General features: G+C 38.7%; 1 protein-coding gene and 1 non-coding gene across 2 annotated transcripts in view; both read right to left on the bottom strand.

The window, feature by feature from the left end:
- Positions 1-275: 275 nt before the first annotated feature.
- On the bottom strand, positions 276-380 carry LOC113456610. The gene has a single exon (XR_003377367.1). It is a non-coding gene; the product is annotated as a U6 spliceosomal RNA (small nuclear RNA).
- A 4,886-nt stretch (positions 381-5,266) lies between these two features.
- The window catches only part of Ptar1 (protein prenyltransferase alpha subunit repeat containing 1), a 44,921-nt gene continuing 31,169 nt past the window's right edge, over positions 5,267-19,018 (bottom strand). Inside the window, exons 6-7 of the mRNA XM_005352071.2 lie at positions 15,822-16,111; positions 5,267-13,955 (exon numbers count right to left, since the gene is read on the bottom strand). Coding sequence (XP_005352128.1) covers positions 13,613-13,955; positions 15,822-16,111 — 633 coding nt within the window. The 3' untranslated portion in view covers positions 5,267-13,612. The remainder of the gene's footprint in view (positions 13,956-15,821; positions 16,112-19,018) is intronic.

The following is a 19,018-nucleotide window of genomic DNA, read 5'->3' as shown; positions in this document are numbered from 1 at the left end:
TAGGGGTGAAGATAGATCTCTCAGACATGCCTATTTCATATCTTCTGACTACAAGTGAGATTAATGGGCCTTTCATTAATTCTGCATTTTCCTTTTAAGGACCCTCCATACTATTTCCATACAGGCTGTACTTAATTATACCCCCAATAGTATATAAACATTCCCCTTTATGTGTTTAACATTTCTTTTCTTTCTGAAACAGCCACTCTAATATTTGTAATGTGAGAGACAGTGTTTTTTAAAATGTTATTTAATTATTTAATGAAAAAATCCATTAAAATATTAAACACTTTATGAATTTGCATGCCATCTTCACACAGAGGCCATGCTAATCTCTGTTATCATTCCAACTTTAGTATATGTGCCGTTGAAGCAAGCACAAAGCATTGTGGTTTTAGCAAGCATTGATAACTATTCTTTGCAATGCTAAACACTTCAGCATTTACCTATTGGCCATTTAAATGTCTTTGAGAAATACCTATTTAGATTATTTGCCCAGTTTTAATTGGATTATTTTAATTCCTGCTATGAGTTGACTTAGTCAACCCATTATCAGTTACATGATTTCCAAATATTTTGTCTTACTCCACTCAGACACAAAGTAGGCAGTTTACAAATAATGCAAAATATTCTCCATAACTTTGAAGGCACTGACAGATTCTGTGGCAAAGAGTCCCTTTCTGTTTCAAAGATGGTACCTTGTTGCTATGCTTTCATATGGTATAAAACCACCAGATCCCCTCAAGCCTGTTCGTGCTAGCACTGTCTGGATTATGAGAGCGGAATTGGAGAACACACTTGACAATTATCTCTCAAAGACTCTCCTTTGTAATAGCATCATCTTGGTGGTGAGAGCTGTGTAACATTTCCGTCCATCCTGTTGTCAGTATCCTCACTCCATTGGTTCTTTTGCTGACAAGCACTTAAGTTGTATACAATCCCTCTGGTCTGGTTTTACTTTGGTTGTCTGTGATTTTAGGGTTATGGATCTCCACTTTAGTAATGTCCAGGTGATTCATTTAAATCCCTAAAATGTGAAAGTTGATCTTTGTATGTGGCCTCTCTTACACCATGGGTGTCAACCCCTTATGGGTTTATGTAACTATGGGAGTCACAACAGTGCAAGGCTTCCGAAAATGCAACAGTCAAATCAAACTCAAACAGGTAATGAGTCCTGTGTTCCTGGAAAGCCTGGCTGGGTTCCATCACACAACGCCCCTGGACTTGGGTCTGGGTCACAGCTTTGCACTGCAGGGGTCGTCACATCACATAGAGTTGACCAGTGTTGCCACAAGCACCACAGCTCAACATGGAGTTCCCCGTGCCTTTTGTTGTACACACAGTTCTCTGCTCTTATAGAATCAACAGTTACAGAAAACAATGACATTTAATATTTCCTTATTATCATTCTCCAGCATGCAAGAATTATACCATTTTAGTAGTATTGTGTCAAAACATTGGATTGAAAAGAATTGTTATTGGAATTACTGACTTAGGTTTTGGTTTCATTAAAAAAAATTTGTTAAATGAACACTAGGCATGGTCTGGCACACCAGCCTGGCCTACAAAAGGAGTTCATATCAGCCAAACCAAACCAAAGCAAAACCCAAAACAACAAAACGAAACAAACAAAACTATCAAAACAAATGAAATTTGGCTTTGAATTGGCAGGACTTAAGAGGAGCTTGCCAACAGTTTTGACCACTCTGTCTGGAGCTCTATGTCAGAAATCTACTCTTCCATACGTTGTCTTGGTCATGATGTCTTACATAGCAGCAGTAGCTGATACATGTGCCATGTACAGTAGCTTTTAGATTCACATGTAGTTTCTTAGGCTCTGGGACAGCATGAAGGTGGGAAGAAGCATGTCTTTGCAGAAAAGCAGATCTACTTCTTATTTCTTTATGGTTTATGGACTTGGTTGTTTGTTCCACATCATGGTTCGTTAACGTTGTCTTCATCAAGGTGGTCATTAAAGATCCCCTTTCCATAAGGACACAGCAATAGTTATCCTTTAACTTGCCTAATAGAATGACTCGGTGCCTTGGCCAGGAGAAAACTAACTGTCTACGGGCTATTTCTGGACTCTTGTTTTGTTCCACTAATCTTTCTATCTAGTATCCTTACGCCAACATAGTTTAATTATTGTGAATTTACAGTGAGCTCTCTCTCTAATGGGAAACTTTCAGCAGGGGGATGGAAACATGGGTCAATGGCCAAGAGTAATTGCTGCTCTTTCAGAGGAGCCAGATTCGCTTCCTAACATCCACAAGTTGGCTTAACCATCTGTAATCCCAGCCCCAAATGTGCCGGGTTTGGGATAACGCACACATGCAGTACACATACATACATGCAGGCAAAACACACATATAAACTACAAAATCCTTAGAAGATTGTTACAGCTATACTCAATCTTTTTATTGCTATTTACATTTGTAAACATAGTTGTTAGTGCAGTACCTACTTTACGACAAACGATTACAATAGAATATTTATATTGTTTTTACGTTTTATGGTACAACTCATATATAATAAATGGAACCAAACATATTTACAATACAGTCAATATGTCCTTACAAATTTATATACTTGTAGAACCAATACCACAATCAACATAGTGAACATATTCATATTTCCATATAACTGCCAACGTTTGTAAAAAAAAAATCCATTGGAGCTGGTATAGTACTGGATCTGTAGAGCAAAACACTGGAGAAATAGTTTCTATGTTGTTTAATCTTGAGTATGGTAGCCTAGTTTCTTCAGTATGTTCTCTTGCTTCATCAGAAAAGTGCTATCTACGTATCTGTATGTCTGTGAAGCCATTATCACTGTACACGTAGGACAGAGAAACCAGCCAGCAACTTCTCTGTTTCTCATCTTGTTCCAGGCTTCGTCAGGCTTCTACTATCTTCAGGAATTTAAGATTTTACTTCTAATTCATATATGTGTGTAAGGCTGGAGACCATGTGCACATGCGTGCATGGGTCCTGTTGGGCAGCTCTAATTGTCCTACACTGGGAATCAAGCTTGGTGAGTTCTGTCATCAAGCCACCTTTCCCCCATTTCTCCTTGCCCTCTTCTTAAATGTCAGCATCTATTCTTAAGGCTATACATGAATAGAACTGTGTGCATGTGTATGTACACGAGTCTGTGCACACATGGGTGCATTTGCTTGTATGTATACCTACAGTCCTCAACTTCTTTTTTGTAAGTCTACATTATTAATTTCATCGAGCACATTGATAATTTCAATGTTGCTTTCTGAAGGTGTTTTTTTTCCCCCTTAATCCTTTTTCTTAAGCCACTCTGAAGACCTTTTCCATCAGTGTTCTGGTTCAAGTTGGATTTCTTTCTTATTCTACTTAAAACTTTCCTCGCCATAATTTTAGTCTTGTTCAGGAAGTTAGTTCTGTAATGTAATGACTGGAAATAAATTTTTAAATTTGTTTAAAAAATGAGTATCTTACTTTATAAATAGCTTATAGTTTACTCCAAAAGTTTAACTACGAGACTCTTCCTGTCCAATAATACATTCTATTTTGTAAGTATATAGAAAAAGAGCAATTTCCTCAACCTGATGCTGGGCTTTGTAATTTCCTACTCTAGTAAGTGTTATACAGAATGCTTCCAATCGTTTCCCTATGGCATCACTGAATTAATGAAGACTTACATCAAATAATGGATGCAAATCAGATGTGTCCAGAGAATTGGAGATTATTTCCCTCCAGGGATCTAAGTAGATGGTAAAATTACAAAATAAAACAAGTGGGTGATTGAAGCTTTAGCAACCCCATTTCTTTAATGACCTTCTAATAGTCTTTCCAAATTGTGTCTACTGAGATCACTAGCAACTTAACTAAACACCAAAACATGACAGCCCATTAGCTCTGGAGACAGGAGGTCAACCTTTCAGTGTGTGTGATTACTCTGAGAAGAATATGAAGCATATAGTGTAAGCTTTTTGTGAATATGAGTGTTTTGTTACTAAACATAGATTCTATCCCAGAAGCTAATATTACTTAAGAATCATCCTGTGGAAAAACACAGGCTGATCCTTGCTTTCTTTTAAAGCCTAGAAGAGGGACCAAGCAGCCTTTCAATTTCTGCTGTCCTTAAACAGAACACATGCAATAGGGTGTCTCTCATGCAAGAACACTGTGGCTTAAAGCTGATGCCCAGCCTGGCCTTAGGGAGGAGCGCCTAGGAAACAAGTGCTATGCCACTTGCATCTTTCTAAAATAGCACAGTGCCATGTCTGTGAGTTCGAGGAAAATGGTGCATCTGCTAAGTTCAGGCCAATGGCCAAGGACCCTTACATTAACTTAGCTGGCCAGTGTGCTGGCCACATCTGTTGCTAGGGCTAGTCTTGCACTTGGAGAAACATGGCTGTTAAACAGTATGATTTCCCAGAGAAGCACCCTTTCTAATATTAATTTTGTCATATTCATACAGTGTGCCTATTAGTCTATGTTAAGACTGTCTTTAAGAAGTTACCTTCCAGCCGGGTGGTGGTAATCCTAGCATTCAGGGAGGCAGAGGTAGAAAGATCTCTGTGAGTTCAAGGCCAGCCTAGTCTACAAAACAGATTCCAGGGCAGCCAGAGATACTCAGAGAAATTCTGTCTTGAAAAATAAACAAAAAACCAAAATCAAAAAATAAGTTTCATTATCATAACAGTTAAAACAAGTAAACATCCTGCATTTTAAGTAGTTTATAGCTCTTTGGAATGATTAAAAAAACAAAAATAAAACAAAGAACCCTCCACAGCCTGTTTCCTATACAAAATATGCATAATTAATAGTATATCATTACTAACATAACCTTTGCTGTTAACAATGCCCTTCAACAGAAAACACCCTTCTGGAATATTTAAAATCTGAGTACAAATAGTATTTACTTCACTGCCTACTTTTCTAGGTCCATCTATAGGCTTCTTCATTAAGTGTAAGTAATTTATAACTTACAGTATACGGAGACAGGATAGGGTGTAACACTAGCAATGTCTCACTTTATCTTCATTTGAAGATATAAAGTATATACGGTCATAATGACTTCCTAAGTCAATCTGTCACTGTTAATGTATTTGAAAGACAATTATGCAATTTCTCTAAGTTTGATTTTTTTAATGTTCTATTATTTGTATTACATAATCAGTTCCTGGTTTCATTCAGACTGTACGTCACCCCCCTAACACAATCAGAGCATTTCAACTGGATGTCTTGGCAAATGGATGCCAAGCACAGAGATCAATCACACGTGGCACTTGTTTTAGGAGAGGTAAAGTTTACTTAGACATCAGCAAAGACAACACCATTTCCATAGTCTACAGAAATACAGTAATTTACAGCTAGTTTGGTACATGGTTCCATGTTAAAAGAACAAATCTAATGGAAAAAGAAATGGCTCATCCTATTTCTTTGCCACGTATCATAATTTAGTAAGTACACCAGTATGTTCTCGAAGACGGCTGCATAGATTAGAATCCTAGGGCTGCGGGTTAATATACATCATTATACAACAGGAATAATAGAAAACAAACAGGTACAGATACACAGTAAGCATGCGACCTAAGCTATTATTTGTAAGAAACAGGATGGACTTTAGTGAAGACTGAAATCGCACCATCAGTACTCGTGACAGTGACTATGGTATTCTACATGGCACACGATTCCTCCTCTTTAAAAAAATGCTTGGCAAACTCGATCAGGTTGATCCAAGTTCTACAGCAAATTTAAATTAAGACGAAGGAAAACTCCATTAGATATCTTCCTAAATATCCTAACTAATCCATAAAGTACTGAAAAATCATGTCTACTTGTCACCTCCAAATTTAAACAGATGTGTGCACTGCACCCCGGAACTCTGCACTGCTGACGCAGCAGCACCTAGCCACACGTGGAGCCCGAGGAGCCGACACACGGCAGAGTGGAGGGCAGCGAGCAGAGCACACTGAACTGTGAAGAAAGGAGGCGGTCAGCTCCTTAGTTTTGTTATAATGATTATATGCTGAAATAGTATTTTAATAGATTAAGTTAGATAAGATATATTTTTATTAAAGTTAATTAGACTTCTTAGACATTGCTACTAGAAAATTATAATTTCATTTTGGTTCACATTACATTTCCATTGAATACCACAGTCATAAACAACACATGATTATGTTACTCTTAGAATTTACATTTAATCTTAGCCAAAAGTCCAAGTGATAGCTTTAGAATTTAGCATAATTTAATCAGTCTGGGATACTAAACTCCCAAATACCACAAGTGTACTTTGCACATACCTTTTTATAAAGTTTATTCTTATTCCCCTCCAGGGTATACATTTTAACTGTAAAGAATTCACAAGAGATTTAATCCTTTTAAAACTGTGGATACGTAAGAGCGAAAGGAACTTCCATGCAGACTGGGATAGCACAGGAAGTACTATCAGTGAAGACAGTGTCTCCAAGAAAACGAGCTGGCCTAACCAATACTTAATGCCCAGGATCCGATGCTGCACCATGAGTCAAGAGTCCACTGTTAACTGCAGTCTACTGGACGCTCTTTTTGGAAAATCTACAAGCAATGTAAACTAATAGTAGAATATACTATCTGAGATCTTTTTCTTCAGTGAAAGTCCCTCAGTTTTATAATGTTAAACTATACAATTAACTAGCATACAAAACCCCAAGTTTAAAAAAAGACACTGCTGTACTTTTAAAGTCTTTCTCTTTGTTTTTGTAATAGTATATAAATATTTGGCGTACTTCTAACACCTCATCTTTGATTTGTTTCTGGCTCAGAAACAGTACTGTGATCTAGTAAAGTGTACACTCTATTATTCTCCTAGAACAAAATACACCAAAAGTAGAGCTGACTTCAGCCAGTGATACAGTCATGCATCAGCAAGCTCACTGAAGGCAAGGGCATTTAGACTTACACTACACACTTGCTTCCTCACAGTTCAGGTAGGAATATTTGTTTCAAGACTGTTTAAATCTTTTGCATCAGGTCAACTCAGAATAGGTCCTCAAACTACAGTATTATTGATAAAAATTTCTTCCTCATGCCAAACATATTCTGAGAAAATTATATGAAGTCACCCAGCCCAACTTCCTATTTTATCATTATCACTTTTAAGACACAGGAAAGGAACTGAGAATTGGGGTGAAATAAGGGGCCTCCCCTGGGAAGTGCAGGATATGCTAATATATACGGGGGCTGTAGAGGGTGGCCATAGCTCTCTTTTAGAGTTCAGCCACCAATATTTAAAGACATTTATTAAATGTGTCTTGCACAACATGCTACTGCTTCAGCTTTTTATAACTCCTGACTTCATACCATGGTTATTATGTCTCTAACTGCAAGTGTAATAATTCATGTCATGTAATAACATTTTTCAGTGTCCAACACACGGCTCTACAAACGTATTCTTCAGTGAAGAGATGGCAACTGTCCCCTGGTGAGCTCTTAGTTTGATGGCAGAGCAATAGCTGACTAAGTACTTCTCATCTGTACCACTTCTTTAACCAACAAATGGCTGCCTGCTTCAAATACATGACATTGAATATAGGAATAAACGAATGAATGCTTCCAGGGGAGAGTTGTGTGAATTGATGTTAGTATACTTCCCCATGGCACATTAAAAACAAACAAACAAACAACAAACAAATCCCACCAAAGCCTCATTTGTATTATCCATCACTTTATAAACATGAGCAGTGCTTTGAAGAGTGACCGCTAGGATGAAATAAAGGCTGATTCCTTAAGGAGATGGAAGAAAAGCAGAATAACGTGCTTTATAAACCACCAAACTCCTAATCAAACACTTTTCACAAAATTTACATAGGGCAAGTGGACACTTAAGTCAGTTTCCAACTTTGCTAGAGCAAGCTGTCTATTGGGAAAATTACCTTAAATAAGAACACTTTGAGCAAATATAAAAATTAATGGGATAAAATCATGTAGACCTAGGCTCCAGATCTCTTTAGATGTGTGTATGTTCACACACATACACTTAGATACCTAAAAAGATCCTCAACTCTGGCTGCAATGTTATATAATCTTGCCTTATATATTTAAACTTCATAATGTATTTTTCATACAAAGTAGCATACTTTACCCAAAACCAAGAATGTGGACAACGATTAAGAGAGAGATACGTTAATATTCCTTCTCCAGTATTTATCAGTCTGATGGGTTAGTTTCCCATAACATGCAGGGCATTAGGGGATATTCTGAACATGTCTGCATTTACACCTCACACACGCAGAGAAAAAGAAGTCTTAGGAAGCAAAACAGCTGTCAATTTGCAAAGCGACAACAATTATTTTTCTCAATATGATTTTTAAAGGCTGAGAAAGTCAACTGAAACAAAATATAATGTTCTCCACTTCCCCTAAACTGGAACTATAACACAGAAATTCTCTTAGTGGGCAACAATTATGGTAACATTCACAATACAGCTACAGGACAAGCAGCAAGACAGCGTGGATTAGCTTTTGCATACTAACGCTCAATAGCTAGCAATGTATTGAGCATATTTTGCATTTTCTTTTTGGCCACAGAATGTAATATTTTGTTCTAATTGATGAAATCTTCTACCCCCTGAGGAACAACAACCAACTACTAAATGTCAGGGCCAGCTTTATGGCTATGCTCTTGTTCGGAAAGCACAGATCAAATCAACTGCCCTGGGGTTTGTGAGCCAATAGTCTCTGGTGGTCTGTAGTAACAGGGATGGCCTGAGAAGGTACAGAAGTCATAGCTGAGAGCCTGAGAATTCCCCTCACACCCTAAACCCACACAGGAGACATTGGTTCCCACATCAATTATGAACACAACGTAATTAGAGATATATTATTCAAGAATGCTCTGCAAAGCACTTTGGAATTTTTACTGTAAAGAAAATTTATTTGCTATCATGAAATATGATGGTACTACCTTCCCCTTCCCCACACAAATACATAACATTTGAAATTTCATTTTAGTATTTCCCACTTTTCTTTTGGTGTTAGGAAGTGCTATTGAAGGGTCTTCCAAATAAGGCAAAGGGTCACTGGGGACAACCACCTGCTGTGAGGTGCACTGGTGTGGGGCCTGCTTCCCTTCCAGCACAGAGTGCACAGGTTTAGTTGTGTGCACGTGGACCTCTAGTTATGAAGCCTCCAAATGTTAGTTGACAAAGGGAAAGAACAAATTCTAAGTCTTGGTATTCTTAGTAGGACACTCAAAAATTGCCAATTAATGAAATATAAATTACAAGATCCTATCTTCTCGAGTTCAGTATAAGATAACCTTGTAACCCTCACTGAAGTAAGAAAGGCACTCAAGTTAAGATATTATACAGTTATTTTAAAAAGACACTATGTGACAATATGTGGAATTCTTGGGGTGGCTTTTTCTTACTCACTGTTTCTATGAAACTGAGTTTGCTCAAGTTCCTCATACCCCCACATGCTTCTTTAATAAGCAGAAGCTCATTACAGACCATGTGTGTTGGGGGTGGAGGAGCATACATATTGCTAGGGTTTGCAATTTTATTTAAGACAAAAGATATGGTTTTTACAATATTCAAAAATTTTTGAATCAAGCATTTAAAAAAATTCTAATAGCAAAATAACAGTAAACCCAAGAAGCTTTCTGGGGAAAAAAAGGATTCTTCATTTTACAACTGAATTGCCCCTAACTTAGGGAGCCAACTGAGATGCCTGTATGGTGGTGGTTCCATGCCTAAGTTACATTTGGCCCATGTCAGACACCACCTTGTGCTGTGTAAGAGAAACTGCAAGACGGACAATTTGTAACACGTTCTACACACACACACACACACACACACACACACACACACACACCAGGAACTGAGAGAATCTGAACATTAGCTAATGACTATGTCTACCACACATGCTTTCTACAGACTGCTGCATATAAACTCAAAAGCTCACTTCTACGTTGTATGTTACTTAGCCCTTATTTGAAACTCTAAGTGGCTTTTGGTGATAATCTGTACACATTTAACTCTATGACTGATTAACAAATGTGAGCCTGAGCACCAGCAAAAACAAAGGGAAAAGAATTAATGAAGCATTTAGCTTAAGTTAGAGCTGTGCCCCAAGATTAAGAAATGTCTGGCCCAGAATTTTTTTAGAAGTAATACGAGATAGTAACGGGTATAAAATCCTTAGTCTTAAAAAAATGGCTCATGCAGGTTCCAGGAGTACCTAAAAGGCCCACAGTTCAAGTTGGGGATCGGGATGACTCACATACAAACACAGATCAACAAGTCTCTAAATCCAAGCATTATGCCATCTGCTCAAATGTGCCCCTGGCTCTGTATGCAAGATCTGCTCTTCAACATCATTTAGTGAAAGAAAACAATAATCTTACCAAGTGGATCTTATTGACACTGAGAGTTTTTAGTGTAGACAAACAGCTAAGAGAATTCTAGAGCTCCATCTCATGGCTGAGAGTTAACAAGCCTAAACAAGGTAATGAAGACAGCAAATCTAAATCTCACTAATTTTACATGTGAGAGCTCTCCTTAAGTATTAATGAAGGTAGCCCACATCACTAACTTTTAACTCATTAATTTCCTGATCATTATTCCATCATTTATGATCAATCTTTCCCTTCTTCAAAGAGTGAATTAGTCAACTTAATAAACAGTTATTAAGTCCTTATTATGTGCAAGGCATATGATATAACCTGGAAATACAATTACCAAAATACACAGCCTTAAAAAAGGTAGGGTGGGGTTGTGGTGAGAGCAGATTCAACGTGTCAGTCTAAACTAACTTTTCCTTTTAACAGCAACATATGTACAGAAGGATGTGACTAAACAAGCCCTACATCGTATGGATTCTTTCTATGGCATTAGTTCATTTGGTCAAAGACACAGTAGCCTGCTAGAGAGGGTAAATGCCAAACAGAGAAAACACAGGGAAATCCTAAGTCCTGTGACAAACTCTTGAAAATGCTAATTTCAGACGTAATGTAGCAAAAGCCACACAGAAACAGGATCTTTTAGATATCTGCATTTTTACTACCTACTTTCTACTTTCCTGGGAAGAAGAAACCACGGTATAATAGAGGACTCCACGGCTTCAGGAAGGGGTGGGCTGAGCCTCAGAGGACACAAGAAGGCAGCTAACACCAAAGATGACCAAGAAGCTGAGCAGAAGATATAAAAAGGAATGGAACACTATAAAAAGTTAGCAGATGTTCATACAGCATAGCCTATGCTCATGGCCTGACAAACAACATCAAATATAAGCCCTATTGCTTCAGAAATGAAAAAGGATGCTGTCGAGAAAGGTAATACCGAGTAAAGACAGGTCGGCAGCAATAACTGCTGTCATTTCTACTCAATCTCAGGGAAGTTAAACAACATGTAATTGTTCTCCTATAGAGATCCATGTAGAACTTGAGGTATTTGATGATTCAAACTATGCTTTGTAAATAGAACTGTGGAATTATGTTAACAATGTTGAGTATTTTTATCATCTAAATACTATAAAACAGTAAACATAACTTTGCCCCAAGAAAGTAAGCTCTATCTACTGGGGCCAGCGGAATTTTTTTTCTAGTACCCTAAGTGCCTTCTCACTCAGCTCAGCAGTCTGCCACCCAATAAGACTATGATGCCCTAGCTAAAGTTTATTTATTTTTTCTCTGAATAAAGAGTGCCTAACTCAAGTACAAGTGCCCACCAGAGGGGACAGGAGCAGTTCGCCTTTCCCTCTGTCCCTCTACCTACACTACACAGTACCGAGTGTGAAAGAAATCACACAAAACATGATGGCTGTGCTTGTTTCTGTAATCACTGCTTACATTTTGCACATATATGGGATGAGACAGCTTCCACCATTGTGCTGGCTTAGTTCTATGTCAATTTGATACAAGCTAGAGTCGTCTGAGAAGAGAAAACCTCAGTTGAGAATATGCCTCCATAAGATCAGGTCATAAACAAACCTACAGGGGAATTTCTTAAGTAGTGATTGATGAGAGAAAGCCCAGATCACTGTGAGCGGTGCCACTTTATGGGCTGGCAGTCCTGGGTGCTAAAAGAAAGCCACATGAACAAGCTATGGAGAGTAAGTCAGTAAGCAGCACTCCTCCATGGCCTCTGCATCAGCTCCTACCTATAGGTCCCTGCCCTGCTTGAGTACTTCCCTGAATTCTCTCAGTGATGGACTGTGACCTGGAAGTGTAGGCGAAATAAACCTTTTCCTCTCCAAGTTGTTTTTACTCGTGGTGTTTCGTCATAGCAATAGAAACCCTAACCAAGACAAGCGTTAAAAGGAAGGAATACGAGGGGGGCACCTTTTATTCATACTTCCTGTGTTTATAGCTAGGTATTAAAGTCACTGACATAAGAGAGATAATAGCTTCAGTGGGTATCCCTGAAAAAAAGACACACAATAAAAGAATATGGACCAGTGAGTGATGGAAAGCAGGGAATGGACTGGTAAGATGAAGAGAAGGGATGCACACAGAGGAATCACGGCTCATCCCAAGGGGTGGATACAGTAAGAGAGACAGAGACGGTATTCGAGCCATTCCCACCCCTGCTTCACCAACCTGAAAAACACAGCCCTTGTTATTGAGATATAGCTATAATGTGGACTTTGGTACTTATCCCTGATGAATTTAGTATCAAAGTGTTTTGTTTGACTTTAAAAGTAAAAACTGAACTAATGCTTAAAACTAGCCTTCCTCCCTAGATTTTGCCAGTAAACTCCAACTAGCCACTTGACAAAAACTGCAGTATATCCAGTATAGTCTTAGAAACTTAAATTTTATAAGGAAATCTTTACAGGACTACAACTATATGTAGTTTTCTCCCACTTTTCTTGAGTAATTTTAGAAGGAAAAAAGTAGTAATAACTAAAAATGGCATTTCTGGTTTTTTTTTTAAAAAGAATTTATTTTATAAGGGCTGACTTACTGTTTTGGCATATACCAAATATGAGGTAAAAACAATCTATCAAAACTAGTAATAAAAATAATTTTCCAGTACTACAATTACATAAACTCTTAAATTAGTTTAGTTTCTTTTAAATAATCATTTAAAAAATAGATTACATTGGAAGCATTTTTTTATATAAATCCTAACACTCCTGGCTTTGGTTCTCTTAGTCGGTAACTGGAGAACATTCTTGAGAAAGAAGTGGCTTACATTTGCACATATCCATCCATCTAGCCATTTTATTCTCAAAACTGCAATTAGAGCAAGTCCTTTTGCACATCTATGAATATTCCTAAGCTGAACTGCAACTTAAAATTTCAATTTTTAAAGAAACTGCTTATGTAGCAACTGAACTGAGGTGGGTAAAGGTACGTGAACCAATCTCAAGAACCAAATGAAAAGCCCAAATATTAAAATAAAGGGCATGGAATCAAACAGGAAAACTTAAGACTCACTGTTTAGCAAAAAGGAACTAAACAGTTATTTTGTACCCAAAGGAATGCCAGCTCTGAGCAAAATAAATAAAACAACACATTTCTTACAGACTTTAAGCTGTAGATGACGAATCCAGAGTTAGCCAGTCAGTCCATGCAGTTATGGCGTTGAGAAAGGGAAGCAATATTGCACTAAAAGGGGATTTCTTAGGATGAATCCACACCTTTCACTGACTTAAAGTCACCAGCCATTTCCTGTATGCATTAGCATACCTGGCTTGCTCTACATTCCGACAAGTGGATAATACTTGATCAATAAACCTGTGCTCCATCTCTAGGCCTAGAGAGTCTGGAGCTGGGGTCCGCTTCAGGCGTTTGGTTTCCTGGGAATAGCCTTGTTTGCTAGAGTCATTCAGTCCGTCCACTTCCATTGCCTGAGATAGTTGAGGGCTTGCTGGAATCAGGTGCAAGTCATTCAAAGTACCCCCAGAGCAGTCTGCAGGTGACAGGTGAGTCAAGTTGAGAGGACACCTGCCACTTAAGTGATGTTGAAGGTAGAAAATATGCCGCCTGTGATGGGGGATGGGGTGGAAGAAAGAACATCATCACAAAAATCAAGATTTCTAGGCAAAAGAAGTTGATAATTTAAAAGTACAAAGTATTAGCTAACACCCAGTTCATAATCCAGAGCTGTCTGGGGGAAGAGAAAAACGACTTAAAAGATCAGGGCTTCAATCCTCGCCACTGGTTTGTGAGAAAATAGTATTGCTGTAAAGACTTCCCAATAAACATTTACTCAACTCACAGTGAATTTTCAGTTCTCATTCTAACATGAATTAGAAACAGTAAAAGCTCAATATCTCCATAAATAATCATATAAAACAAAATATCAACTTCATCTAGAATTTTTGAAGAAATCAGAAACAAGGTACATTAAACAATTCCTCCATACTAGAGGCATAGTTCATAGCCTCTATCTAGCTCTTTCTGAAGACATTTTTATTGCATTTATATATGTGTGTGTGTGTGTGTGTGTGTGGTGTGTGTGGTGTGGGTACAGAAGTCTGTTCTCTCTTTCCACCAAGTTCTGTGCTCCAAGTTGTGGGGATGGGACTCATGCCATCACGCTAGTTGGCAAGTGCCTTTACTCACTGAGCCATCCCACCAGTCCCTGGTCTTTTTTAAAGCTCGAAGAACACACCTGTGGCAGTTGGTCTTATTTAATTAAGCTTTCTCTTAAACCTCCGCTTTAGTCTTCCATATCAGTATTCGGCAGAGCTATGCTAGGCTCTGAGTAAAGCACATAAAAGACGACACTCCTGTTTTGAATCTCTTAAGAGCAGTTATCACCTGGAATTGCTTATTAAAACAAAAACTGCTCTGTCTAATCTCCAAACAGTTTTCATGGTACACACATCTGCTACACAAACTATAACATGACATATGAGGTTCTAAGTTGTTACATGTCATCATTCACTCAAGGGCTAAGGTCTTCCTATGTCTTCCTATCAATGTTCTAAGTCTCTGTGCCTTGCTACTGCGAGGATGAGGTCCAACAGAGCAACAAAGTCACTAGCACAACAGGTGCACAGCCTGTCTTTCTTAAGACTTTATGTGAAAAGAAAGAAGAAAGATAATGTCTGCCTTCTGAGTGGACTCAGTGTGGACTATAGCTAACAGACCAGCTAAGAAGTCCATGAGAAAGACTAGACTGGAGAAAGGGGTGGGGGCTCAGTAACTCAGGAAATAGATTTTACAATCCTTATCCTTACCTAGCATAGACAAGTCTTTTGTTTGTAGACTGACTCCTATCGTCTGAAGTAGAATTCAGATTTATAAAGCTGGAGATACTTTCAAACAGATAAAGATCCAAAATAAATGAAGCAAAGTGTTAACTCGCCTGGACTTCATTCCAGCATGAAGTTTATAGTATCAAATGTTCTCAACACCAAGGTCAATAAAATTGTTGGCCTTTCAGATTATTATTATACTTAGATAATTAATGTGCAGATCCTGAGAGTAGGGAAAAAGATAAAGCTTACCTGATATTCATAGTCTAATCATTAGTCTCAATCCTAACTGCATCAAAATGATCTAAAAGGTTTTACTTTTCTTAAAAACACATGGCAGTATTCCATCCCTGATATGTTAACTGCCAGGACCTCCAAAGAGTCATGAAACATTTTTATGTTTTGTTTCTATACTATTTTGGAAGTAACACAAGTCATTCTGTTGTGTTCTTAAGTGTGAATCTAAACCACAGGCAACGCTGTGTGTGAGAAACCTCATATTAACAATGGTGGTGAAATGCTGAACAAAAGCCCTTTCCTCAGTCAGGAAACCAGAGAGCCATATTCACGTTCACAGACAGAAGTCAGACATAACAGGTTCTGCAGCCAGTTAATCCATAGGATGTGGATTCTTCTCTCCTCTTACCTATGACACCAAAGAGTTTCATGTCCTGGATAGGAATCAATAAGATCTGTGCAGAATTCCACTTCTTCTTCTAGGAGCTGGGTAAGATCTATCCTTGGTTCCTCTGTTGAAGCTGCTGCTTCTTCATCTTTTGGCTCATCTTTCAAAGAGTTTTGCTGCAGTGCAGAAGTGTCCATTGCAGTCTGGCTAATCAAAGATTTTAACAAAAACTGGCGATAGTGAAATCCACTGTGGTCTGAAACGTGCATGGACGCCCAATGTTTAGTAGAAGATAGCTCATCAAGAAGGATCTTGAAGGAAGAAAAGGGACGAGAGAAGAGCGTTTACAAAAGTGTTCTTGCTCCGATTCACTGTCACCAATCTCTGTATACAAAGTCCCATATGCTGTCCCCTTGGAAGCTGAATATATGTGAGCTTCCCTTGGCTCTTATAAAGTGAGAAATTTTTTTTTTGAGAACAGAGCTTAAGGACTTACATTCTTTCATTTCACCTTATCACACTGTGAATGGCCAACAAAGAAAACCAAATTCAAAATTAATGAATTTCTGGGTAGTTATTTATAAGTAATACTATTGGGGAAGGGAATATACAACATCAATTAAGAGGTGATTTTGATTCTTATTACATTTAAAACTTTCATCCTACTCGTACGAACATGCACTATACTTTCAGTAAGGGATTCCAAATGCTTTCCACAAGAAATGACATAAATAAATAAATAAATAAATAAATAAATAAACAAACGGACTGTGTCTGTTTGTTCTCACTTCTGAGTTCTAAGGGCTAAGCACAAACTATGATGTACAAAAACTAGAATTTCCCAAGGGCCTTAATTGTCACCCTTTACCTCAAACTGATAGTACGGAGTGGATGAGATATAATTAGGTTTTAAAGTATTTAAAACATTATACTACAAACTAATGCACTTCAAAAGGAATGCTCAAAGTTGATTTGTGAAGCAACATTATTTGGCATTGGTTGGACAGGTGGCTATTAATGAAACATGCCATCACAACCTGACATGTTCCATCGGGGGAGTTGTTGGGGTTTTGTTTTGAGACAGGGTCTCACTCTGTAACTTGGACTTCCTGGAAGTCACTATGTAGGCCAGACTGGCCCCAGACTAGCAGTGATCCTCCTGCTCGGCTTCCTAAGTGGTGGGATGACAGGTGAGAGTCACCACCCCTGGCTTCTACAGACGGTTTTCAGACAAGCCAAGGAAAGGACCACGCACTTGTGAGCAGAGAACAACAAAGACAGTGTGCACCACTGCGTATGTGAGACGGGGGAGAGGATCTTGGTACAGGAAAAGCATTTGCTGGGAACTTTAAAGCAGGGAGAATGCACCAAATGACCTCTACCTTCCAGCAAACATTTTTCCTGTACCGAGATCCTCTCCCCCGTCTCACACACCTTTTCTCTTTCGGAAGAAATCTTTCCTTTTGGAAGCCTCACAATATGCGTGCATTTTCACAGAAAGAACTGTTGCATGTGTTTTCATTATCATTAAATTGTAAGGATATTTGATTTTTAATATAACAATAAATTTGTACAGGATACAAACTTGATGTTTCCATTCTCTTCTGCTCGCTAGCAACAGAGCAGATATGCAAATACTTCAGGAATGAATGAAGGTAGTGGAAAGTATCAAGGACTGGGATTCCCAGTCTGGATGGGCAAAGCCTACCGTTTTAAAGTTTTGTCATGTCTCCTTTAAATTCTTTTTCTTTTTTAATTTTTGTTTTACTTTTGTTGAGACAGGGTCTGGTGATGTAGTTCAGGCTTGCCTAGAATTCATGATCCTTCTGCACCAGCCTCTGGGGGCTGGATCCTTAAACAGACCCTCTGAATATGGGTGACAGTTATGCGGCTTGATCTGTTGGGGAGAGAATGGCAGTTGCACCAGGATTTATCCCAGGTGCATGAACTGGCTTTTTGGAGCCCACTCCCTATGGTGGGATACCTTGCTCAGCATTGATAGCAGGGAGGGGCTTGGTCCTGCCTCAAGCTGGTATCACAGACCTTGTTGACTCCCCAAGGAAGGCCTTACCCCTTCTGAGTGGATGGAGGATGGGAAGGGGGAGGTGGAGGGCGGGAGAAGGGGAAGAGGGGGAAGTGGGATTGGTATGTAAACTGAAAAATAAATTTAATAAAAAAAATGAAGAAAAAAAAAAGAAAGTGAGCTGAAAAGCAGCATTCACCTGGCTGTTTCCTGACTGAGGACACAATGCAGCCAGCTGCCTGATGCTGCTGCCGCCATGCTTTCTCCTCCATGATGGACTACACGCCCTCAGAACTATGAGTAAAGCCCTCCTCCCACATGTCTCTTCTTGTCAGGTGTCTGGTCACAATAACAAGAAAGGCAGCTGACAGGTCACCGCCATAGCGCTGAGCCTTCTGCAAGAGCACCTTTCAGTACTGCACCATTGCGCAGCATCCTCAGGACGAGTGCACAGCTATGCTCGTTTCTATTCACAGCGGAGTGACATTCTTACACATACAACTATGTGCATGCCCAATCAGTTTTAGAAATTTAGAAATTTTTAGTTTACCTTTTGGATGGGGCTGTTGTCTAGTCTGCACTTACGTTTGTGTCAGAGTGTAAGTATGCACACCAAGTGTGTGCTCTGTGATGGGGAGGTCACAAGTGTGTGTCAGGGCCCCAGGAACTGGTATTAGAGGCAGCTGTGAGTCACCACATGGATGCAGGGACCAAACTCCAGTCCTCTGCTAGAGCAGTGAGTGCTCTTAACCACCGAGCACACACTTCGGACCCTACATATGATACCAGACTTCTGGTCACTGTGTTGTGTGAGATCTCTGGGGCTTATTCCTTCTCCCTAACTGTAGCTTTCTAACTGTGACCAGCTACTTCCTGTCTTTATCCCATCCTCAACTTTCCAACTGCCATTTTACTCTGCTTCCAATCAATTCAAGCTTTTTACATTCCACATAAAAGTGAAATCATACAATATTTACATAGTTTATTTTACCTAGCATACCAACCCCCAGGTCTCTATTTTCATCTCATATTAAAAAAAATCCATTTACAATTCAGTTTACATATAAACAAATCTAATTTAATTTTTAAAAAGTCAACTTTTTCTAGTTGCACAAACTGAGCAAAGATTCTTTTCTTCTATGTGGAACCTTTACATAATTATTTATATATAAGATTTATTTCTGGAGTTTATGTA

Source organism: Microtus ochrogaster, chromosome 8 (assembly GCF_000317375.1).
Source record: "Microtus ochrogaster isolate Prairie Vole_2 chromosome 8, MicOch1.0, whole genome shotgun sequence".
Lineage (NCBI taxonomy): Eukaryota > Metazoa > Chordata > Mammalia > Rodentia > Cricetidae > Microtus > Microtus ochrogaster.
This window is presented reverse-complemented; position numbering and strand designations above follow the sequence as displayed.